The 18,018-nt window shown below is 36.8% G+C and overlaps 1 protein-coding gene across 3 annotated transcripts; it reads right to left on the bottom strand.

Annotated features, from left to right (window-relative positions):
- Positions 1-14,167: 14,167 nt before the first annotated feature.
- LOC149175725 (putative receptor-like protein kinase At5g20050) lies at positions 14,168-17,250 on the bottom strand. Of its 3 annotated transcripts, none has more exons than XM_089422946.1 (3): positions 16,341-17,250; positions 16,121-16,177; positions 14,168-15,850 (listed from the first exon to the last, which is right to left on the bottom strand). In XM_089422946.1, the coding sequence occupies exons 1-3, from the start codon at positions 17,074-17,076 to the stop codon at positions 14,724-14,726; spliced, it is 1,920 nt and encodes a 639-aa protein (XP_089279072.1). In that variant the 5' UTR covers positions 17,077-17,250; the 3' UTR covers positions 14,168-14,723. The 3 variants fall into 3 exon arrangements, with proteins under 3 accessions (XP_089279072.1, XP_089279073.1, XP_089279074.1); XM_089422947.1 differs by having other exon boundaries at positions 16,121-16,171; XM_089422948.1 differs by lacking the exon at positions 16,121-16,177 and having other exon boundaries at positions 16,341-17,249.
- Positions 17,251-18,018: the final 768 nt, after the last annotated feature.

The following is an 18,018-nucleotide window of genomic DNA, read 5'->3' as shown; positions in this document are numbered from 1 at the left end:
AGTTAAAATGATAGCAGAAACCCCCTTAAGCACAATAGAGGAGTATCCTAGTTAATGAGTCCTAGAAATTTTCAACCATATTAAGTAATAATATACAACATAAATAAAATATAATGTTAGTTAAGGAGGAAAAATTTAGTGGGAATGACCCCCCAACTCAAAATAAGAGTGCTTTTATCAAAAAGTTCAACTTTTAAGAGCATATGTTCTTAACTCCTAAGAGCTCCCACAAAGATGCGAATCGTTTTTGCATGTAAATATTGGTGAATATGTCTATATAATACCCAAGAGAATGTAAATACTTTATATCAATTACTCATTTATTCATATTATCTCTGATGTAGTGCATGCCAACCTTATTGTGCTTGGTTAGTTGTCTCTAAACACAGTCTCTATAAAACATGAGTGTATTTTGGTTAACACATCATATCACTATAGGAAGTTTAACTTGTACACTAAAATACCCCAAAATGTATTAGAAGTAATGGATAGAATAAAAATTTTCATTATACCCCTATAGTCTTCCTCTACTAATGAAAGAGTAGTAGTTATATGCTTCTTGCTTGACCAACACATGGGATTAAAACCAACTTAGAAAACTTATCTTAATGTGGATTTGCAACATATTATTTAACTATATTAACTTGAATCTATGTAAGCAACAATATATAAGGAAGACCTTACTACATAGTGTAAACCATAAGTTGTAGTCACATGCCTAATAATCGTCTTACCTTCTTCCTAGTTTAGCTCATATTGCTCATGCATGTATCCAGAAAATGCTCCAACTACCTAGGAGATTATTATTATAAAATGTGTAAGGTATAAATAGTCCTAATCAACTATTTATATATAGTAGGGTACAATAATGTGGTAGCATTTCCATCCGCTATATTAACTCTCAAAAGAAAAGAAGTGGGAACCTCCTTGCAACTAATCATCTAAAATATGTCAAAAATGTCACTAGCATCTATGGAATGAATCAAATTGATCCTATAATCACCTTGGATGATATCCAAACAAAGAAAAAATGAAAAAAATCCCAAATTAGTCATGGAAGACCTATCTGTAGGAAGAGGTTCCAATTCCCAAGTGTTGATCTCCATTAAGTAGTTGTACTACACTCTCGTAGTTTCTTCACAAGAGTGGTTCTCCTGAACCTCTGCATAGGTTTGAAGTTTTGATCCAAAGATAACATAGCAATTTATATCACGTTAAATATCCATGATGGGTATATCTTACAGGGGCTCCACAAACTATGAATTGAGTCTCTATGGATTGGTAGGATTATCTGCTAGATCACCAACTACTTAAATTGTTTGTTACCCCCTTTAAGGCTTTTACTATATATCTACAATTTGTTCTACTATTTTGAAATATTACGATCCAAAATTTGATCAAATTATGATATGATGAAATATCGCTAATATTCATTAAAATTAGTGGTGGAGAGGATGGATTAGGATACAATGGAAGTTATTATAAGGACCTTCTTCAAATCTACCACTTCTATGGATGGAAAAAGTATTTATTGAAGAGTCTAATAATTTGTATATCTTAACTCCATCTAAATATCCCATGAATATGCACTCCTACTTTCAGGACCGATGGACTTCCTCCTATTAGAGGGAATCCTAGCCCATGCCCATGAACCAAAATCTTTAAAGTGAATAACATATAGTTTCTTTTGTATAAATAATCAATGCCAAGCCTATATTATATTCTTATTTTAAAACGTAGACCACCATCGAATATTGGATGAAAAAGACCAATCATCGAAGATTCGATGGTTATAGGTCGGAGTACTCATTGGATAATCGCTGCCCGAATCGACGGATAGAAGTATTTGTAGTTTAGTGCTCCTATCAGATAGAGCTCCCATCCGTCGCATATCTAACACCTCACCACTGACCTATGATTGTCGATGCAATAACATTCTTGTTGCATAATTTACCTATATTGTCGACAACATGACGCCTAAATGTTTGGTTGTGTTATATTCTTTCCACGACTAACCCACGTAGTTGACGGGGGGGTTAGAGGAGGGGTGGGGTCCCCCCTCATTGCGTCGGCTACGCAGTAAGGGGTTCATAGGGGGTTTGAGGGGGGTAGTTAGCCCCCCTCTACGGAGTCCATGGCAGTGCCCCAGGGAAATTTTTTTTGGACCCTATATTAGGTTGGGTGAACCTACCTATGGTTTTGTGCATGGTTTTCACACAAGGTTTTGGACGCGAGGGTTTTCGGTCCATGGTATTGGATGCTTTGCCATGTATAAATATGTATTGTAACATTGAGAGGAATATAATGAAAAATCAAGCTCATAGTCCCGGTTTTGGGATCTAGGAGAAAATCTCTGTGTATATATGTTTTATGTGTTATGCTCTCACATTGTTTATTTTCTATGTTTTAGAATTTGTATGCAGGTAATTTCTGTACGGGGTTAAAACCTACATTTGGTATCAGAGTTGTTTTGGCTTCAAGGGGACACCTTTGTTGCTGAGGGGTTTCCCTCAGGCTTTTGGTAGACCCTGTTTAGTGGGATATCTGTGGGATAGATTCTGGTGGTGAAAGAAGATGGCGAGTAGTGGAAAGATAGAGATCGAGAAATTTAATGGTCGGAGTTTTGAGTTATGGAAACTGAAGATGGAGGATCTGTTGGTGGTTAAAGATTAGTGGATCACGGTAGATCCGAATACTAAACCAACGGGAGTGTCCGATGAAGAATGGAAGAAGTTGGATCAGAAGGCAAAGAGCACAATATGATTGTGTGTCTCAGATTCAGTATTGTTGAATGTATTAGGGGAAGGTACGTCTAAGGCTTTGTGGGACAAGTTAGGGACTTTGTACTAATCTAAGTCTCTAGTGAATAAAGTGCTCCTATGGAAAAAGTTGTATAACCTGAGGATTAAAGATGGAGACTCAGTGACAGAGCATCTGAATGCATTTAATACTGTGGTAAGTCAGTTATTATATGTTGATATTAAAATTTCAGATGAAGATAAGTGCATCATTTTGTTGTGTTCTCTACCAAATTTGTGCGATAGTTTGGTTATTGCAAAAGGTAGCAATGTAATTTCCTTGCAGTTTGATGAAATAGACTCATCCTTGTTGACGGAGGAGATGAGACAAAAAAATATCGAGAGCTAGAATGATGATGCCTTGTCTATACGATGACGGTCCCAGAACAGAAACAAAAATAAGTCATTGAGTGAGAGATCTAAATCTAGAGGCAGATCTAAATCTCCAAGAAAACCTGTAAAGGTGGTTTGCTGGAAATGCGAAAAGGAAGGGCACTTGAAAAGCGACTGTAAATCTAAAGCTCCTGATAAAGGAAAGGGATCTTATGATGCTCCTTCTACAAAGGCGAAAACCACCTCAGATGAAGGTAGGTATGTGTACCTGGCTTCTTCAAGTACACATGTAGATCATGAGGCATGGTTGATTGAATCAGGTGCATCCTTTCACTTCACTCCCCATAGAGAGTGGTACTGCGAGTATGAGAAATACGATGGTGGTGATGTCTTCTTAGGGGTTGATAGGAACGCTAGAATCATTGGTCGTGGAAAAGTAAAGTTGAAGTTGCAAGGTGGAAGGGTTAGAACACTTCTGGGTGTTCTACATATTCCTGCATTGGCCAAAAATCTGATTTCTGTAAGCAAGATGGATGATGCAGGTGTAAGAAGAGTGTTCGAGAAGGATACCTGCAAGATCGTTTGGGGAGCACTGGTATTGATGCATGGAGTTTGGATTGGAACTCTGTACAAGATGCAAGGTAGCACTGCTGTTGATGGGTGCAACAGTTATGTGGTTCCTCAAAGTAGAGCATAAAATCTAGTGGTCTCTAGAGAGAAGACCATGCTATGGCATCAAAGGCTTGGACATATTGGAGACAAGGGCCTTCAAATACTTCATGGTAAAGGTATGGTAGAAGGTATGAGTAATAGCTCTCTGGATTTTGATTTATGTGAAAATTGTGTATATGGGAAGCAGAATTGGGTGAGTTTCCCCTCTAGTGGTAAGAGGGCGAAACAGATATTAGAGCTTTTGCACAGTGACGTGTTTGGACCTGTGAAGGTTCCATCACTGGGTAAGTCTGTGTACTATGTGCCATTTATAGATGACTTCTCAAGGAATATGTGGATATATTTCCTTAAGAAGAAATCTGAAGTTTTTGACAGGTTTAAAGAATTTAAGGCTCTGGTGGAAAACCATACAGAGAAGAAGATAAAGGTGTTGAGGTCATATAATGGTAGAGAGTTTTACAAGAAGGAAATTGAAGAATTCGTTAAGAAGTGTGGTATAGCACAGCAGAAGAGTACTCCATACACACCTGAGAAAAATGGAGTTGCAGAAAGAATGAACAAGACGTTGATGGAAAGGGAAAGAAGCATGCTCAGTGGTGTCGGGTTAGGACAGGAAGTCTGGGCAAAGGCGGTGGAGATAGCATGTTACCTAGTAAACAAATCACCTTCATCAGCGTTGGAGGATAAGACTCCACAAGAGGTATGGACTGGTAAGAAACCCTCTCTTTCACATCTCATGGTATTTGGATGTGACTCATATGTACATGTTCCAAAGGATAAAATAACCAAGTTGGATAGTAAATCTGAAAAGTGCATCTTTATTACGTATAAGGATGGTTTAAATGGTTATAAGATTTGGAACCTAGTAACAAGGAAGGTTGTGTACAACCAAGATGTGGTGTTCAGAGAGGTGAAATATGTTATTAAATATGAATTCCAACCAAAGGAACCTGAGAAGATAGAGTTTGAGCTTAAGGAGGAAGAATCAGACTCTACAACAGAGGAGGAATCAGAAGATGAAGAGCCACAAACTTCAAGTGTGAGAAGATCACTTCAAGAAAGAAGGAAACTAGAAAGGTATAGTCCATCTACTTTCTATTCAAATTTTTCTTTATCTATTATTGATGATGTTCCTAGAACTGTTGAGGAAGCAGTAGATTCAGAGAATGGAAAACTCTGGAAAGAGGCCATGGTTGATGAAATGGCATCTTTGCAAAAAAATGAGACTTGGGATCTGGTGGAGTTGTCGGCTGGAAGGAAACCCATTGGTAGCAAATGGGTGTTCAAGAAGGAGATGAATGCAGAAGGAAAGGTGGAGAAATACAAAGCTCGGTTGGTAGCAAAAGGTTATTCCCAGGTGCTCGGAATTGATTTTGGTGATATTTATTCTCCTATTGCCAAGGTAGCTTCTATTAGATTAATTTTATCTATTGTTGCTGCTTTTGATTTTGAGGTAGCATAGATGGATGTGAAGACAACATTTCTTCACGAGATCTGGAAGAGGAGATCTACATGAAGCAACCTGAAGGCTTTGCGGTGAAGTGTAAGAAAGAACTGGTATGCAAGTTAAAGAAGTCTCTGTATGGGCTAAAATAGTCACCAAGGATGTGGTATCAGAAATTTGATACATTTATACGAGGACTTGGCTTCACCAGAAGCAAAGCAAATCACTGTGTGTATTTTAAATTAATTGGTGGCTGTGTTATTTATCTGGTCTTGTATGTGGATGACATGTTTCTGCTTGGAAATGACAAAGAAATTATCTAGGATTTGAAGACCCATTTGTCCTCCAAATTTGACATGAAAGATCTTGGTGCTACAAACTATATTTTGAGCATGGAAATTAAAAGAGATCGGGCAAAGAGGAAGCTTTGGTAATACAAGAGGAAGTATGTCGAGACAATATTACATAGGTTTAATATGCAGGATAGTAAATCGGTGAAGGTTCCTACTCCTGTAGGTGTAAAGTTATCTGCTGAACAGTGTCCCAAGACACAAGAAGGGGAAAAGGACATGTCCCGTGTTCCATATGCAAGTGCAGTCAGTAGCCTGATGTATGTGATGGTCTGTACAAGACCAGACATTGCACATGGAGTGGGAGTATTCAGCAGTTTTATGTCAAAACCAGGGAAGGAGCATTGGACATCAGTGAAGCAGGTTTTTAGGTATTTGTGTGGCACTAGTGATTATGGTTTGTGCTACCAAGGAAGACTAGGATTGGATAGATTTTTGGATATTCGTGGCTTTGTTGATGCAAACTAGGTTGGAGATCTGGATCAGAGAAGATCTACAAGTGGGTATGTGTTTAACCTATTTGGAGGTGCAGTCAGTTGGATGAGTAAGAAACAGTGTGTAGTGGCACTATCAACTACAGAGGAAAAATACATGACAACCACTCATGCAAGCAAGGAAGCAGTTTGGTTTGTAGAGATTGTGTTTAAGCACGGGGTTAGTACAGGGAGCTATAAGGATAGACTGTGATAGCCAAAGTGCAATTTTCTTAGCAAAGAACACTACTTACCATTCAAAGACAGAGCACATTGATGTTCAGTATCACTTTGTGAGGGATATGATAGAAGACAAAAAGTTGTTGCTGGTAAAGGTGGACACTTTGAAGAATACTGCAGATGCATTGAAAAAATCTATGAGCTCTAAGAAGTTCTCTTGGTGTAGAGAAACAATAGGCATTTCAGGGCTGGATAAATGACTAAGCTCTCTTATGGCCCCATGTGGAAAGAAAAAAACAAGTGGGAGAATATTGGGTTGTGTTATATTCTTTCCACAACTATCCCACATAGTTTACGGGGGTGTTAGAGGGGGGGTGGAGCCCCCCCTTTTTTTTGTCGATTGCACATACGAGGTTGGGGGCAACGCCACGAGGAAATTTTTTTGGACCCTATATTAGGTTGGGTGAACCTACCTATGGTTTTGTGCATGGTTTTAGCACATGGTTTTGGACGCGATGGTTTTCGGTCCATGTTATTGGATGCTTCGGGATGTATAAATATGTATTGTAACATTGAAAGGAATATAATGAAAAATCAAGCTGGTAGTCCTGGTTTTGGGATCTAGGGGAAAATATCTGTGTATATGTGTTTTATGTGTTATGCTCTTGCATTTTTTATTTTGTGTGTTTTAGAATTCATATGTAGGTAATTTTTGTACAGGGTTAAAACCTAAAGTAGTTTAGCACTCATGTCAGATGGAACTCTCATCCATCACATATCCAATGCCTCACCACTGACCTACGAGTGTCAATGCAATAACATTCTTGTTGCATAATTTACCTATATTATTGACAACATGACAACTAAATGTTGCTTTTTCCCTTCGGAGAAAATGACCTATGTGTTGAATATCTAATTGTGGATTGGCACAAAACCTTCTGGATATTTGACATTCAGTTTGTCACCTTCTGGATGTCGGATAATAGACATCTATGTCGTCGAATATCTGATGGTTAGTAAAATTTCGACTACTCGACCCAATTCCAGCAACGATTTGATGAGAACCTATGTGTCGGATATCCGATTCCAATAATTCGCATATCCGACTAATAATCGTCATATTTTGGCCCCATTTGTATTAGTCATAGAAATAATGAAACTGAGAGCCCTCTTGGATAGTGCCAACTTTGTCTAGTCCTTCAGCTAACTAATGCCACCTGGGCCACTGAACCACCACCACATGAACCATGAACAATATTCTTACAATTCTATCATGCCACATGGCACATTGTGTCTTTGTCATTAATCATAGGTCAATTCCAACGCAGAGTAAACATCTTGTACAACAGGAAGACTGGCCATAGACGAGGAACAATGCATTAGTGAACATAAAGAAGTTTCAAACATGTGGACCAACTTGATACAATGGTTGAAACAAGTCAAACGACTGTGACACCATCACATAGTCAATAGTCAATCATTCAGAATAAAGCTAATTCCACATAGGTAGACCATAGTTGTCTCTAACTTTTAATACAGTAAAAACTTCTTCTCGGTAGAACTTCGTACACATAATATGGTGTTAACTTGGAATAAGACATCCAACTAAACATTCAAGGTACGCAGGCTAACACAAGTTTATTTGTTGAACTGTCAGATAGTAAATGTCACAGTTAATATTATGCTCATAATCGTACATTACATTATCTTTATTTCCCTACAAATAGATGATTCGGTGGTGGTCTACCCTACTCATCATACATTGAACATCATTATGAAATAAGACTCAAAGGATCTCAACTAATGAGAATGTAAATAAATATAATTCAAAAAAAATTAAGAAATAATTTTTTTTTGATTTCTAATGTTCACCTTATAAATTCTCTCTTTAATTTTTGGTCAACTAGCAATTAATTAAAGAGTCAACGCAATTCAATTGCATTATATCCTTCGAGTGACATGAATAATAATGGGCCAATTTATTTGTTTATCATATTATAGATATATAATGTTGGAATACCATATAATATGTATAATATGTTTATATGCCATAAGTGTTAATTAAGTAAATATATATTTATAATATAATATATGGGAATATATGTAATTGTGCATTATATTGGTATGCTATGGGTCATGTTATATACATATAAGAGTTAACCTATGGTCACATGGAGCATGTGGTTGAGTATGATGCTTATGGAGGGGTTGCTGTGGGCACATTCTATTTTAAAAGTACTTATTTCAATGTATGTATTGAAATAATTAAGCATATGGCGAAGGGTAGGCCCACACATTATTTTTGTTTAAAGTATGATGATTTGATAATGGTGCACGTGTGGTTAGAGCCATGCATGACAAGGTCCCACATGGCTATTATATATATGTATATATATATATATATATATATATATATATATATATATATATATATATATATATATATATATATATATATATATATATATATGCAAAAATATTTTTATGTCAATTAGTAAGCATGTGCATGTTTGTTGCATGTTGTTTGACAACTAATTGCTACAATATATGTGAAATAGTTAATATGGGAATCTAATCAAGGTTGTTATGATGTTGATTATGTAGCTATTAGAGCAACAATCATACGTGATATAGGCCTTCTGGGTCTATGATCATGAAGTACTTAGCAAGGTGGATCACCCAAGAGACTATTGTTCAAAGAAGGGGATGTCTTAGCCTAGAAGGGCGAGTGAAACTTGACAACATGATTAATATGTTGGAATGCAAAGAGGATTATTTAAGGGCTTGAACGGTACCTAGAGGCCTATCTGGATGGCCTGAGAAAAGGAGTAGTTGGAGGCTATTATGGCTTGGTACCCTGGCCAGTGAAGAATACTAAATATGCATTTAGTAATGGGAAAATAGATACCCATGAAGTTAGTAGCATATCATCCCTTACGGATAATTCTTGGTTTCAACCTATTGTATTAGTATATATGTGATTTATTTATGAATCAAAATTATTATAAGGATACAATATTCTTGGTGCAGACATGAAAATAATGTGATGGTTTATTTGTTGAGTCATGTGGGTATATGTTAAGGGAATAAGACCTGGAGCACCTCAATTAAGTGAAGTACTTAGTAGTGGATTAGGCAGTGAGTTATGGGTTTGAACTCTAAAAGTAACAGAAGTGTGATTATTCAACTAATCATACTTGATTTGATGCATCTTTATTGAGAGCCTAGGTGGTTGACAGCTTGGGACTTTGCTTTATAGCTATGGTAACTATGGAGTTCTAGCATGGACTTAATTTGATGAGAGTCAATGAGTCCTCAGTTTAGACTCTATAACTGACTAATTAGTCGGTGAACCCTGTGAATGGAATCTATAACTGGCTGAGGCCAAGTCATTTAGTTACCCATGCAAAATTACACACTTCCTATTTATGTAAGCTCATAAGTAGTTTTGGGAGCTTGGTGGCTCAGGTTTAGGGCTCGAATAGTCGTGGAGTCATCATTCCACTGACTCTTGAAAGACAAGTAGAAATTTTGTTGCATACTCTATTCTTTCATACTGGAGATATATGATTATGTGTTAAAATATGTAATAATACAATATTATGGATAGATTATTGATTTAATGGGTAGAAAAATTATTGTTGGCTAGTAACTAAATATACTAGTACAGGTGCCAATTAGTCTCCCTGGTAAATTGGGCATAGGTTGTAGCAAGACTACAATACATTTTGTAATAGGTGTTACAACTCGTTATACAAGATTATAACAAGTGTTATCGCAAGATGGTAATGGGTATGCAATAGGTTAAGACAAACCTTTGACATGTCATGACAGGTTTTCTATGCAAGTCGTTACTAGACTTCTGACAGGCCTTGACAAGTCATAGGACCATGCAGAAGTATGAAACAATTATTGATAGTTTGGGGAAAGGTTATACCATAGGTCATAATAGGTTTGGTACAACTTCGGAAACAAATTCGATTAAAGTTTTACTAGAAGTTCAAGCTATTATTAATCACTATCATAAAGAAAATAGTCAAGTTAGTGTAGATTTAGAGAGGAAAATGCTTAAAATTGAATATAAATGCAAAGAATTAGAGCAAGGAGAAGCTTGAAATACTTTTAACAGACTACAAATGTTTTGGAAATCAAACGATAGGAAAACATCTACAACAATTATGTCATTTGAGCATGCATTAGAGAAATTTTGGAGTCTAAAATGGGTCTCCTAAGGAATATTTTAAAATTTTAGTGGAAATAATAAAATAAGACTATATTACATCATCAAATTTTAGAGGGAAAAAAAACTACTTTTTTCAACTTGTATTTTCAGCCTATCTCACTATGGTTTTACACAAATTTTGAGTGGGAGCACTCATTGGATGTAGAATTTAATTTCTCATCGAAGGAGTACTCATGTTGCATATTTCTTATGGACCCTGCTACACGAAAAATGAGAAATACATGGAAAAACGTGATTGCAAACACATTTTTAATTTATTTTTTATTTTTCATGTAGTAGTGTCCATCGAAAGCATGGAACATGGGCACTCTTTGGATGAGGAATTAAATTATGCATAAAACGAGCGCTCACCAAAATGAGAAATAAATGAAAAGATGTGATTGCAGTCACGTTTCTCATGTATTTCTCATTTTTTACACAGCAGGGTCCAAAAGTATGGAATATGGGTACTCTTTGGATGAGGAATTAAATTATGCATCAAACAAGTGGTCTTGCTTGAAATTTGGGTAAAACTATAGGGATATAAGTTGGAAATACAAGTTGAAAAAAATGTTTTCTTTTTTAATCTTTTACTTTTTTACTCCAAAAAATGCCAATCATACCCCATGGTTGACATCATAATCTTCAACCCTATTAGTTGTTATAAAGATTTTTAAATTTTTGTTTTGGGGCCCATTTTTTCATCAAAACTTCTCTAATTTTAACTGTTAATTGCATGTAGGAATTGTATGCAACAAAAGTAGTAAGTAAGATTGTAGGGAAATTATTTGCAAGAGTACAACTAGAAATTGTATAATGGAACGATATACAATGTTGTACTGTAATAACAATGCTTCTTAGTTGAGACACAGTAACACCAGAATTGCATAATTTTTTGTGCCATTGCCACATTACAGGAATATTGTAGAATTATGTTCAATATTTAGCGGAATGTTTGCATACATATGACTAATGTTGTTTTTTTGAAACCCCATATGACATATGACCATGTTAACATTTAAACCCCATTTATTTTTCTAAGTTGAACACTAGCTCCAAATATTAAGTTTCTTCTAAATCTCAATTAATGAAAAATGTTATTATAAATACTTTATTGCTATTTTTTTCTATATTTTAAAATTAAAATTAAAATTATTAAAATTACAAAATATTTATCATTTATATAATAAAATAATGATTTATTAATCCAAAATCAATAGGCTTATTTCAAATTTATAATATAAAATAAAGAATGAGTAACAAAGGAAATCTCTAATAAAATACAATTTTTTTATTAAATTATTGATAAATTTTTCGGCACAACATAACTAATTGTAAATTTATAATATAAACTAGACAATGAATAACTTATGCCTTTTTTGCGAGTAAAAAAAGTTCTATTAATTCTACAAAATATTACATTTGATACTTAGAAAAACCTTTGCTCTCCAAGCCTCAGTCCAACCAGATTTGTTGGCAAGGATAAGAATGCAAAATTTAAGGAAAACCTACCATGCTTCACATAAAGACCATAAACTAACCAGCTACATAGCCCATAAGACACATGAAATGAATATACAGCCAACCGACTTCACAAAACTGGAGGTACATTTGGTGCATTACTAACACTAGGACCAGGATGATCAAAATCTTGATGGGCCTCGAACTCAACATGGGTCAGACATGCCTTCAAATCATCTAAATTGTCATTGGTTCAACTCTGGCCTCTGAGTAGGGAATTTAGATGATCATGAATGTCCCAATGATTTTTTTGCATATCATTAAGAAATGCAATCACTTCATTCCTGTTTTCATGGCATTGTCGATGCATGTCCTCAAGCATGGTCAAGATAAGATGAATTTGCATGTCAAGCAATCCAAAGAAAATGGCTAAATGACATGGCATGGGGATTGGACCGAGTCATGCTCCAAGTATTCACCTAGCTCTACTTGGTCGATCCCCATGGCTTCATCTACACTTACTTGATCACCTCTTCCCCTTCGTGGGCCATGAGGCTCCATCACCCTCCAAGCCTGGCCTCTCTACCATGGCATAACAACCCGAACCATAGCGTTACCACACTAATTATACTCCATGATTTTTTACCTAGGCTCTACCTCTTGAAGCCCAATTTCAAGGATGGCATTGTCAGTCACACCAAAATACACCAATGCCACCTTGAGCCAGGTAAAATACCCCCGCTTAACAAGTGCTCCAGGGTCACACCCAAGCGGAGACAACCTATTCTAGAGTGGACCCTTGCACTTCTGCAAACCCCAAAGAAACTCCAGCCACCAGAAACCCAGAGCCAAAATTGTCTTGGCTTGTTATGCACATGCCGAACAGAATTCACTACAAAACAAATATATAAAGAGCAATTGAAACACACCACCACAGAAAGGGCCAGAAGGAAACAAGTACAAGTAGGGGAACCAATAAGAAACCTTACTAGCAACCTTCAAAGCATTTCTAGAACTATCACCACAGGCAAAAGGAGCACTTCAACTCCACTCAGTTTTGATAGCCAACGACCAAGAGAGGCTTCGGGTGCCTTATCACGAGGGTCCTAAATGAAATGACAAATTCCACTATTAGAGGAACATTGAGAACCCCAGCACCAATAGTAACTACCCATAGTAAGTTTTTTGAGAGAGTGATCATGCACAAGTTAGTAACCTATACATACTCCACGATGTTTACACCACCCTCCATATCTCCAATAACCTAAAAGAAAAAGAAAAACAACCAGACATACCAACACTCTTTAAAACTTGTTGTGGCCTTCTCAAAGGTTATGAGCCACACTTGCGAGCTATCCAAATCACCTCCCTTATACTCACTGTCTATCATTCACACAAGTCGAGGTGATCACCTCCCTCGTAGTCGTTGTCTATCATTCACACAGGTCGAGGTCCTCTACCCCATCAAGGTAATGAATAACTTCTTTTAATATACAAAGGAAATCTATATAAAATACATGATTTTTTAAAATATATAAAATTTCTTTAAAAAATATACAATATAATTACAATTTATTCTATTTGATACACTTTTTCAAATCAAAATTATTATTATTCTAGACATCCAATCATTATATAGATATAATGAGTAATTTAATTATTATATTATTCATATTATTTTAATTATATATTTAATAATATATTTATAATTTTTATGGTAAATTATTTTTTCATAAATTTTATTTTCATAAAATAAAGATAATTAACTCATATTTGTTTTGTTCAGAAGTTTGTTAAATCTACCAGAGCTTTTAGATTCCATTTAAACTAGATTCCATTTAAATAGGTGGTTGAGATATATTTTGCATTTTCTCAGCAAAATAATTTAGTTGAGATATTCAATCTATCTTAAGTTAAGCTTAATGTATAAATATGTGGAATAATGTTATGCGTGTACATTGTACTCTTTCCTATTTTCTAAGAGATACTCCATAAAAAAAATCAGGTACATTTGAAAGCCACCAAAGTTTCGTTTCTTTAATGATATGCGGGCTCCAAATTAATATGCGATGGAAATATGACATTCGGTTTTGAGCTTAAACAACTCGTACAATACAGTTTGTCTCAACCCCAACCCTACGATGGATTTATTCCTGACCCCATTGGGGAATATGGACGTAAATTCCTTTGCTACACATCTGTGCAACTAACCATTTATGTGGCCACATGACATTCAAATTCCAACAATATAAGTGTGCCAAGTCTTCGATGAAGAACAAACAAACAAATTATAAAAACGATTATTCTATTCAGGCGATTGTAAACAAAAAGTTAGAAAACGATTATTGTATTCAGGCGATTGTAGACAATATTACAATATGCACGGTCTGAGGTGTATATACTCACTGCATCTTTTTGGGAAGCGACCATACTCACTGCATGTTTTCAGGAAGCGAGCATACTCACTGCATGTTCTCAGGAAACAAATCAAACCTCTGGGGCTGTCACTGCGTATTCAACTTTCCCTATAATTGTCACCGAATCATTCTCACAAAGTATGGCATGGAGTGAGAGGATCGATTTCGCAACAATGCGAAGACTTTGAAATAGCTTGCTCTACAGGCTTTCAGGAAGCGAACATACTCACTGCATGTTCTCAGGAAACAAATCATGGCTTGGGGACTGCCACTGCACATTGTTGGAGGTCATTAGCTTTCTCCATGGTTTTCCGGGGATCGATTTCGCAACAGTGCGAAGACTGGTTTGCAAAAGACGATCAAATATGGAAAGCTACGATATAAATTCAACTGAAGAAGAATTTACACTGGAAGAGAGCATAGGATTTTCAGGCGTAGCCGAGGAATTGAAGGGTAACGGAGGATTAAGAACGTCCTCTCCATTTCCTTCGACTAACATTTGGACAACCCTCGTCATACAAGGACGATCTCTGGAGTTGTACTGAATGCACCACAATCCAACTTTTGCAAGTCTCCTCGCCTTCTCCTCATCTGCAGCTTCTATTTCCCCACCTCTCAATCTCATCCCCAACTCGCCGCTCTCAATCAGCTTGAAGGCCCACTCGGGGAAGTATAACTGACTGGACCGGTTTACCTGGACATCGATATTCTTTCTGCCGCAAACAATCTCTAGCAACAACATGCCGAAACTATAGACATCTGATTTATCAGTAACAGGACCCATATCTCTCGACCACACCTCTGGCGCAACATATCCGGGCGTCCCTCTGGGCACCGTGATCGAAATATGATCTTCTCCCTTCCCACACAGTTTTGCTAGACCAAAATCAGCAACTTTAGGGGTGAAGTCGGCATCGAGCAATATATTTTGAGGTTTGATGTCGAAGTGTATGATGCGTTTTTCGCAATCGTGATGTAAATAAGCAATTCCACGAGCCACACCCAAAGCAATTGAATACAATTGCTCCCACCTTAAAATTTCCCCATTCTCTCTTTTGGCAAATATAAACTTCTCTAGAGATCCATTAACCATGTATTCATAGACCAGTGCGCTTGTACAGCTTTCGAAGCAGTATCCCAACAAGCGAACCAAATTGATGTGATGGACCCGTCCAATTGTGGTGACTTCATTCATGAATTCTGTTTGGCTGTGCCTATGACTATCAAGAAGCTTAACAGCCATTAAAGCGCCGTTCCAAAGCTTTCCCTTGTACACTACCCCATAACCTCCTTCTCCCAACTTTTCTGCAAAATTGTTCGTGATCTTCTTAAGGTCTAAGAGTGAATATCTGGTTGGCATCGGCGCTTCATATGCATAATCCTGTAGGAATTTCTCAACCTTTGTAGTAGAGCTATCAGGAGGATGGCTTCTCTTCTTGGCATAAGACGTTAAGAACAGCGATACTATTGCTATCAGCCCAACTCCACCAAAGATGCAACCTGCAGTAGAATGGAGAGATTGGTATGAATTTGACCCCATGAGAATAGTAGAAATTAACAAGATAAAACTTAAGAGTGATTTTCAATTTGAAGAAATCATAGTTTTAAGAGTGGAAATTAAGCGCAGCTAATCCAATGAAGCAACCTGCGGTGGAATGAAGATATTGATCTATCAATGCGATTATCGGCAAATGCCCAAGAGAATAACAGAAACCAATTCTCGGTAGCGATAAAGCGGAGAAACAGAAGAGGAAGAAATAATAAATTTACCTATTATTTTAATGGCTTTGTTTCGAGGACCATTACTGGAAGGATTCATATCTGCATCTAATAAGATTGCTTCCAGTTCAGATGTACATCTATTGATATTAATGTTGAAATCTTTAAAATGACGGGAATGAAGATGAGCCCTATAACACCTTCAATTCATAATACTTTAAATAAACTAGCGGTTGTAAGTGGTTTTGCGGAAATTTAAGATAAAGCATACCATGGCCAGGGCATTTGTCAGTACTGGGTCCATCGTTGCAATAGCAAACGAACGAGTGAGGCGCAGTTGAAACCGAAGTGTTGTAACCGCATATTCCATAACTCCCATCACATGACGTACACGTTTCATATTGGAGTCCAACTGCAACTGGTTGTATTAGTGCCACATTAACTGGTACTTGTTCCATAGAACACGCCGAAGTCGAATTCTTCTTCTCGTACGAGTAATAGACACTACTACTAGCATTACATTTCGGGAGAGGTAGGTGATCCTGTTCCTTACATTTGTACACGTATAGGGTAAGGTTCACTGTAGTCTTAAATGTGAAGCTCGTGCCTACAAATTCTGAAGACTGTATCCGACTATTTTTGCTATCATTCAAGAATTGACAATTCTGACCTCTGGTAATAACTAATTGAGGAGGGAGAAACATTAGTATTGTGTAATTCCGGCCACGAATCGGGATAACAAAACTAGAGTAATGCACACAGTTGATCTGGAAGCTAGGGTCGCCGCATCCACGGTTTCCTACACCGAAAGGATAACGTATATGCGCAGTCCCGCATTTACTATTATTTTGACAATACTGATATTGCGCGTCCAAGCTCAAGGAGCAGGGGATTAGAGAGGCACAGCCGAGAGTAGCGATAAGGAAGAAGAGGTATTGAGGCAGTGAATGAAGAAGGCGTTGAGATGAACAGATGATTCCATGAACAGAAAACGAGATGATAGGCATCGAATACGTGTTCGGAAGACAAAAATGATCACGAACTGCAACAGAGTGAGCTAGGTATTCTTAGATGATAGTAATTCTTAAATAATTCAAGAACGTCTCTTAAATTGAAGGAATCAAGTTCAGACTTTAAATTACTTTTTAGCAAAACATCAAATAATTTACCTTCCCCGTCCAAGTATATGCATTTCGGGGGGCTCACACGGCGGGACGGATTCGGAAATTTTTAGCACGAAGACTTTGAAAAATTCTTAGCACGAAGACTTTGATCATTCTTTTGGAAAATTAACATCAAGGCGAAGACTTTGAGGTCGGGAACAGCAGTTTCCGTGAATGTAACGACTTGGTGATCATGGAATCGCCAGTCAATATGAATGGTAGAATGGTATTTCCTGGCCTGCGGCTTTCTCATCCACCTACATGTGGATAACAGTATTCGAAGTATAAATATCGGTAGACTTTGCTAATACGTCCAAATATTCAAAATATGAAAAGTCTAAGTTAGGACGTAAGAATCACGTTTCATCAATCGAATATCAAAATGTTGAAAAGTAGCTGCACGCCACATGTGTAGACATCATAAGCTGTTTGTCATGTAAAAAGAAAGTAAATAAACCAAAGACTAAACAGCGAAAAGAGTGCAGATTAGAAACAAAGAAATAAGATTTTGGTAAACCATGAGAAAAGGCTTCCTTATTCAAGTCTATAGATGAAACTTTTAAAAAAAAAGAGATTTATTATATGCAGTAAAAAGTGGATATAATTAGATATATATAATTCAAGTATATGTATCTCGGGGGCTTGTCAGATACATATGCCGTAAGAGATGCCATCACACTGCGGACGGATTCGGAATTTTTTTTAGCAGGAAGAACATTGTTAGTGGAGTTGTTTTTAGTGTGATTTTTTTATGGTGATTCTTTGAGCTTGACAGCAGCAGTTTCC

The sequence above is a fragment of the Pinus tabuliformis genome, chromosome 4_1, assembly GCF_031772625.1.
Source record: "Pinus tabuliformis cultivar Carrire ecotype Pingquan chromosome 4_1, CPIR1, whole genome shotgun sequence".
Taxonomy (NCBI): Eukaryota; Viridiplantae; Streptophyta; class Pinopsida; order Pinales; family Pinaceae; genus Pinus; species Pinus tabuliformis.
Note: the sequence above shows the minus strand (reverse complement) of the source record. Positions and strands in the feature narration are given on the sequence as shown.

Bases quoted from the DNA above. Each gene is read 5' to 3' on its own strand.
- LOC149175725 (XM_089422946.1), bottom strand. From the start codon at position 17,076: ATGCCTATCATCTCGTTTTCTGTTCATGGAATCATCTGTTCATCTCAA. The intron at 16,178-16,340 runs GTATGCTTTATC...CAATCTTATTAG, and splicing joins TGACAAATGCCCTGGCCATG to ATGCAGATATGAATCCTTCC. The intron at 15,851-16,120 runs GTAAATTTATTA...ATTCTACTGCAG, and splicing joins CAAAGCCATTAAAATAATAG to GTTGCATCTTTGGTGGAGTT.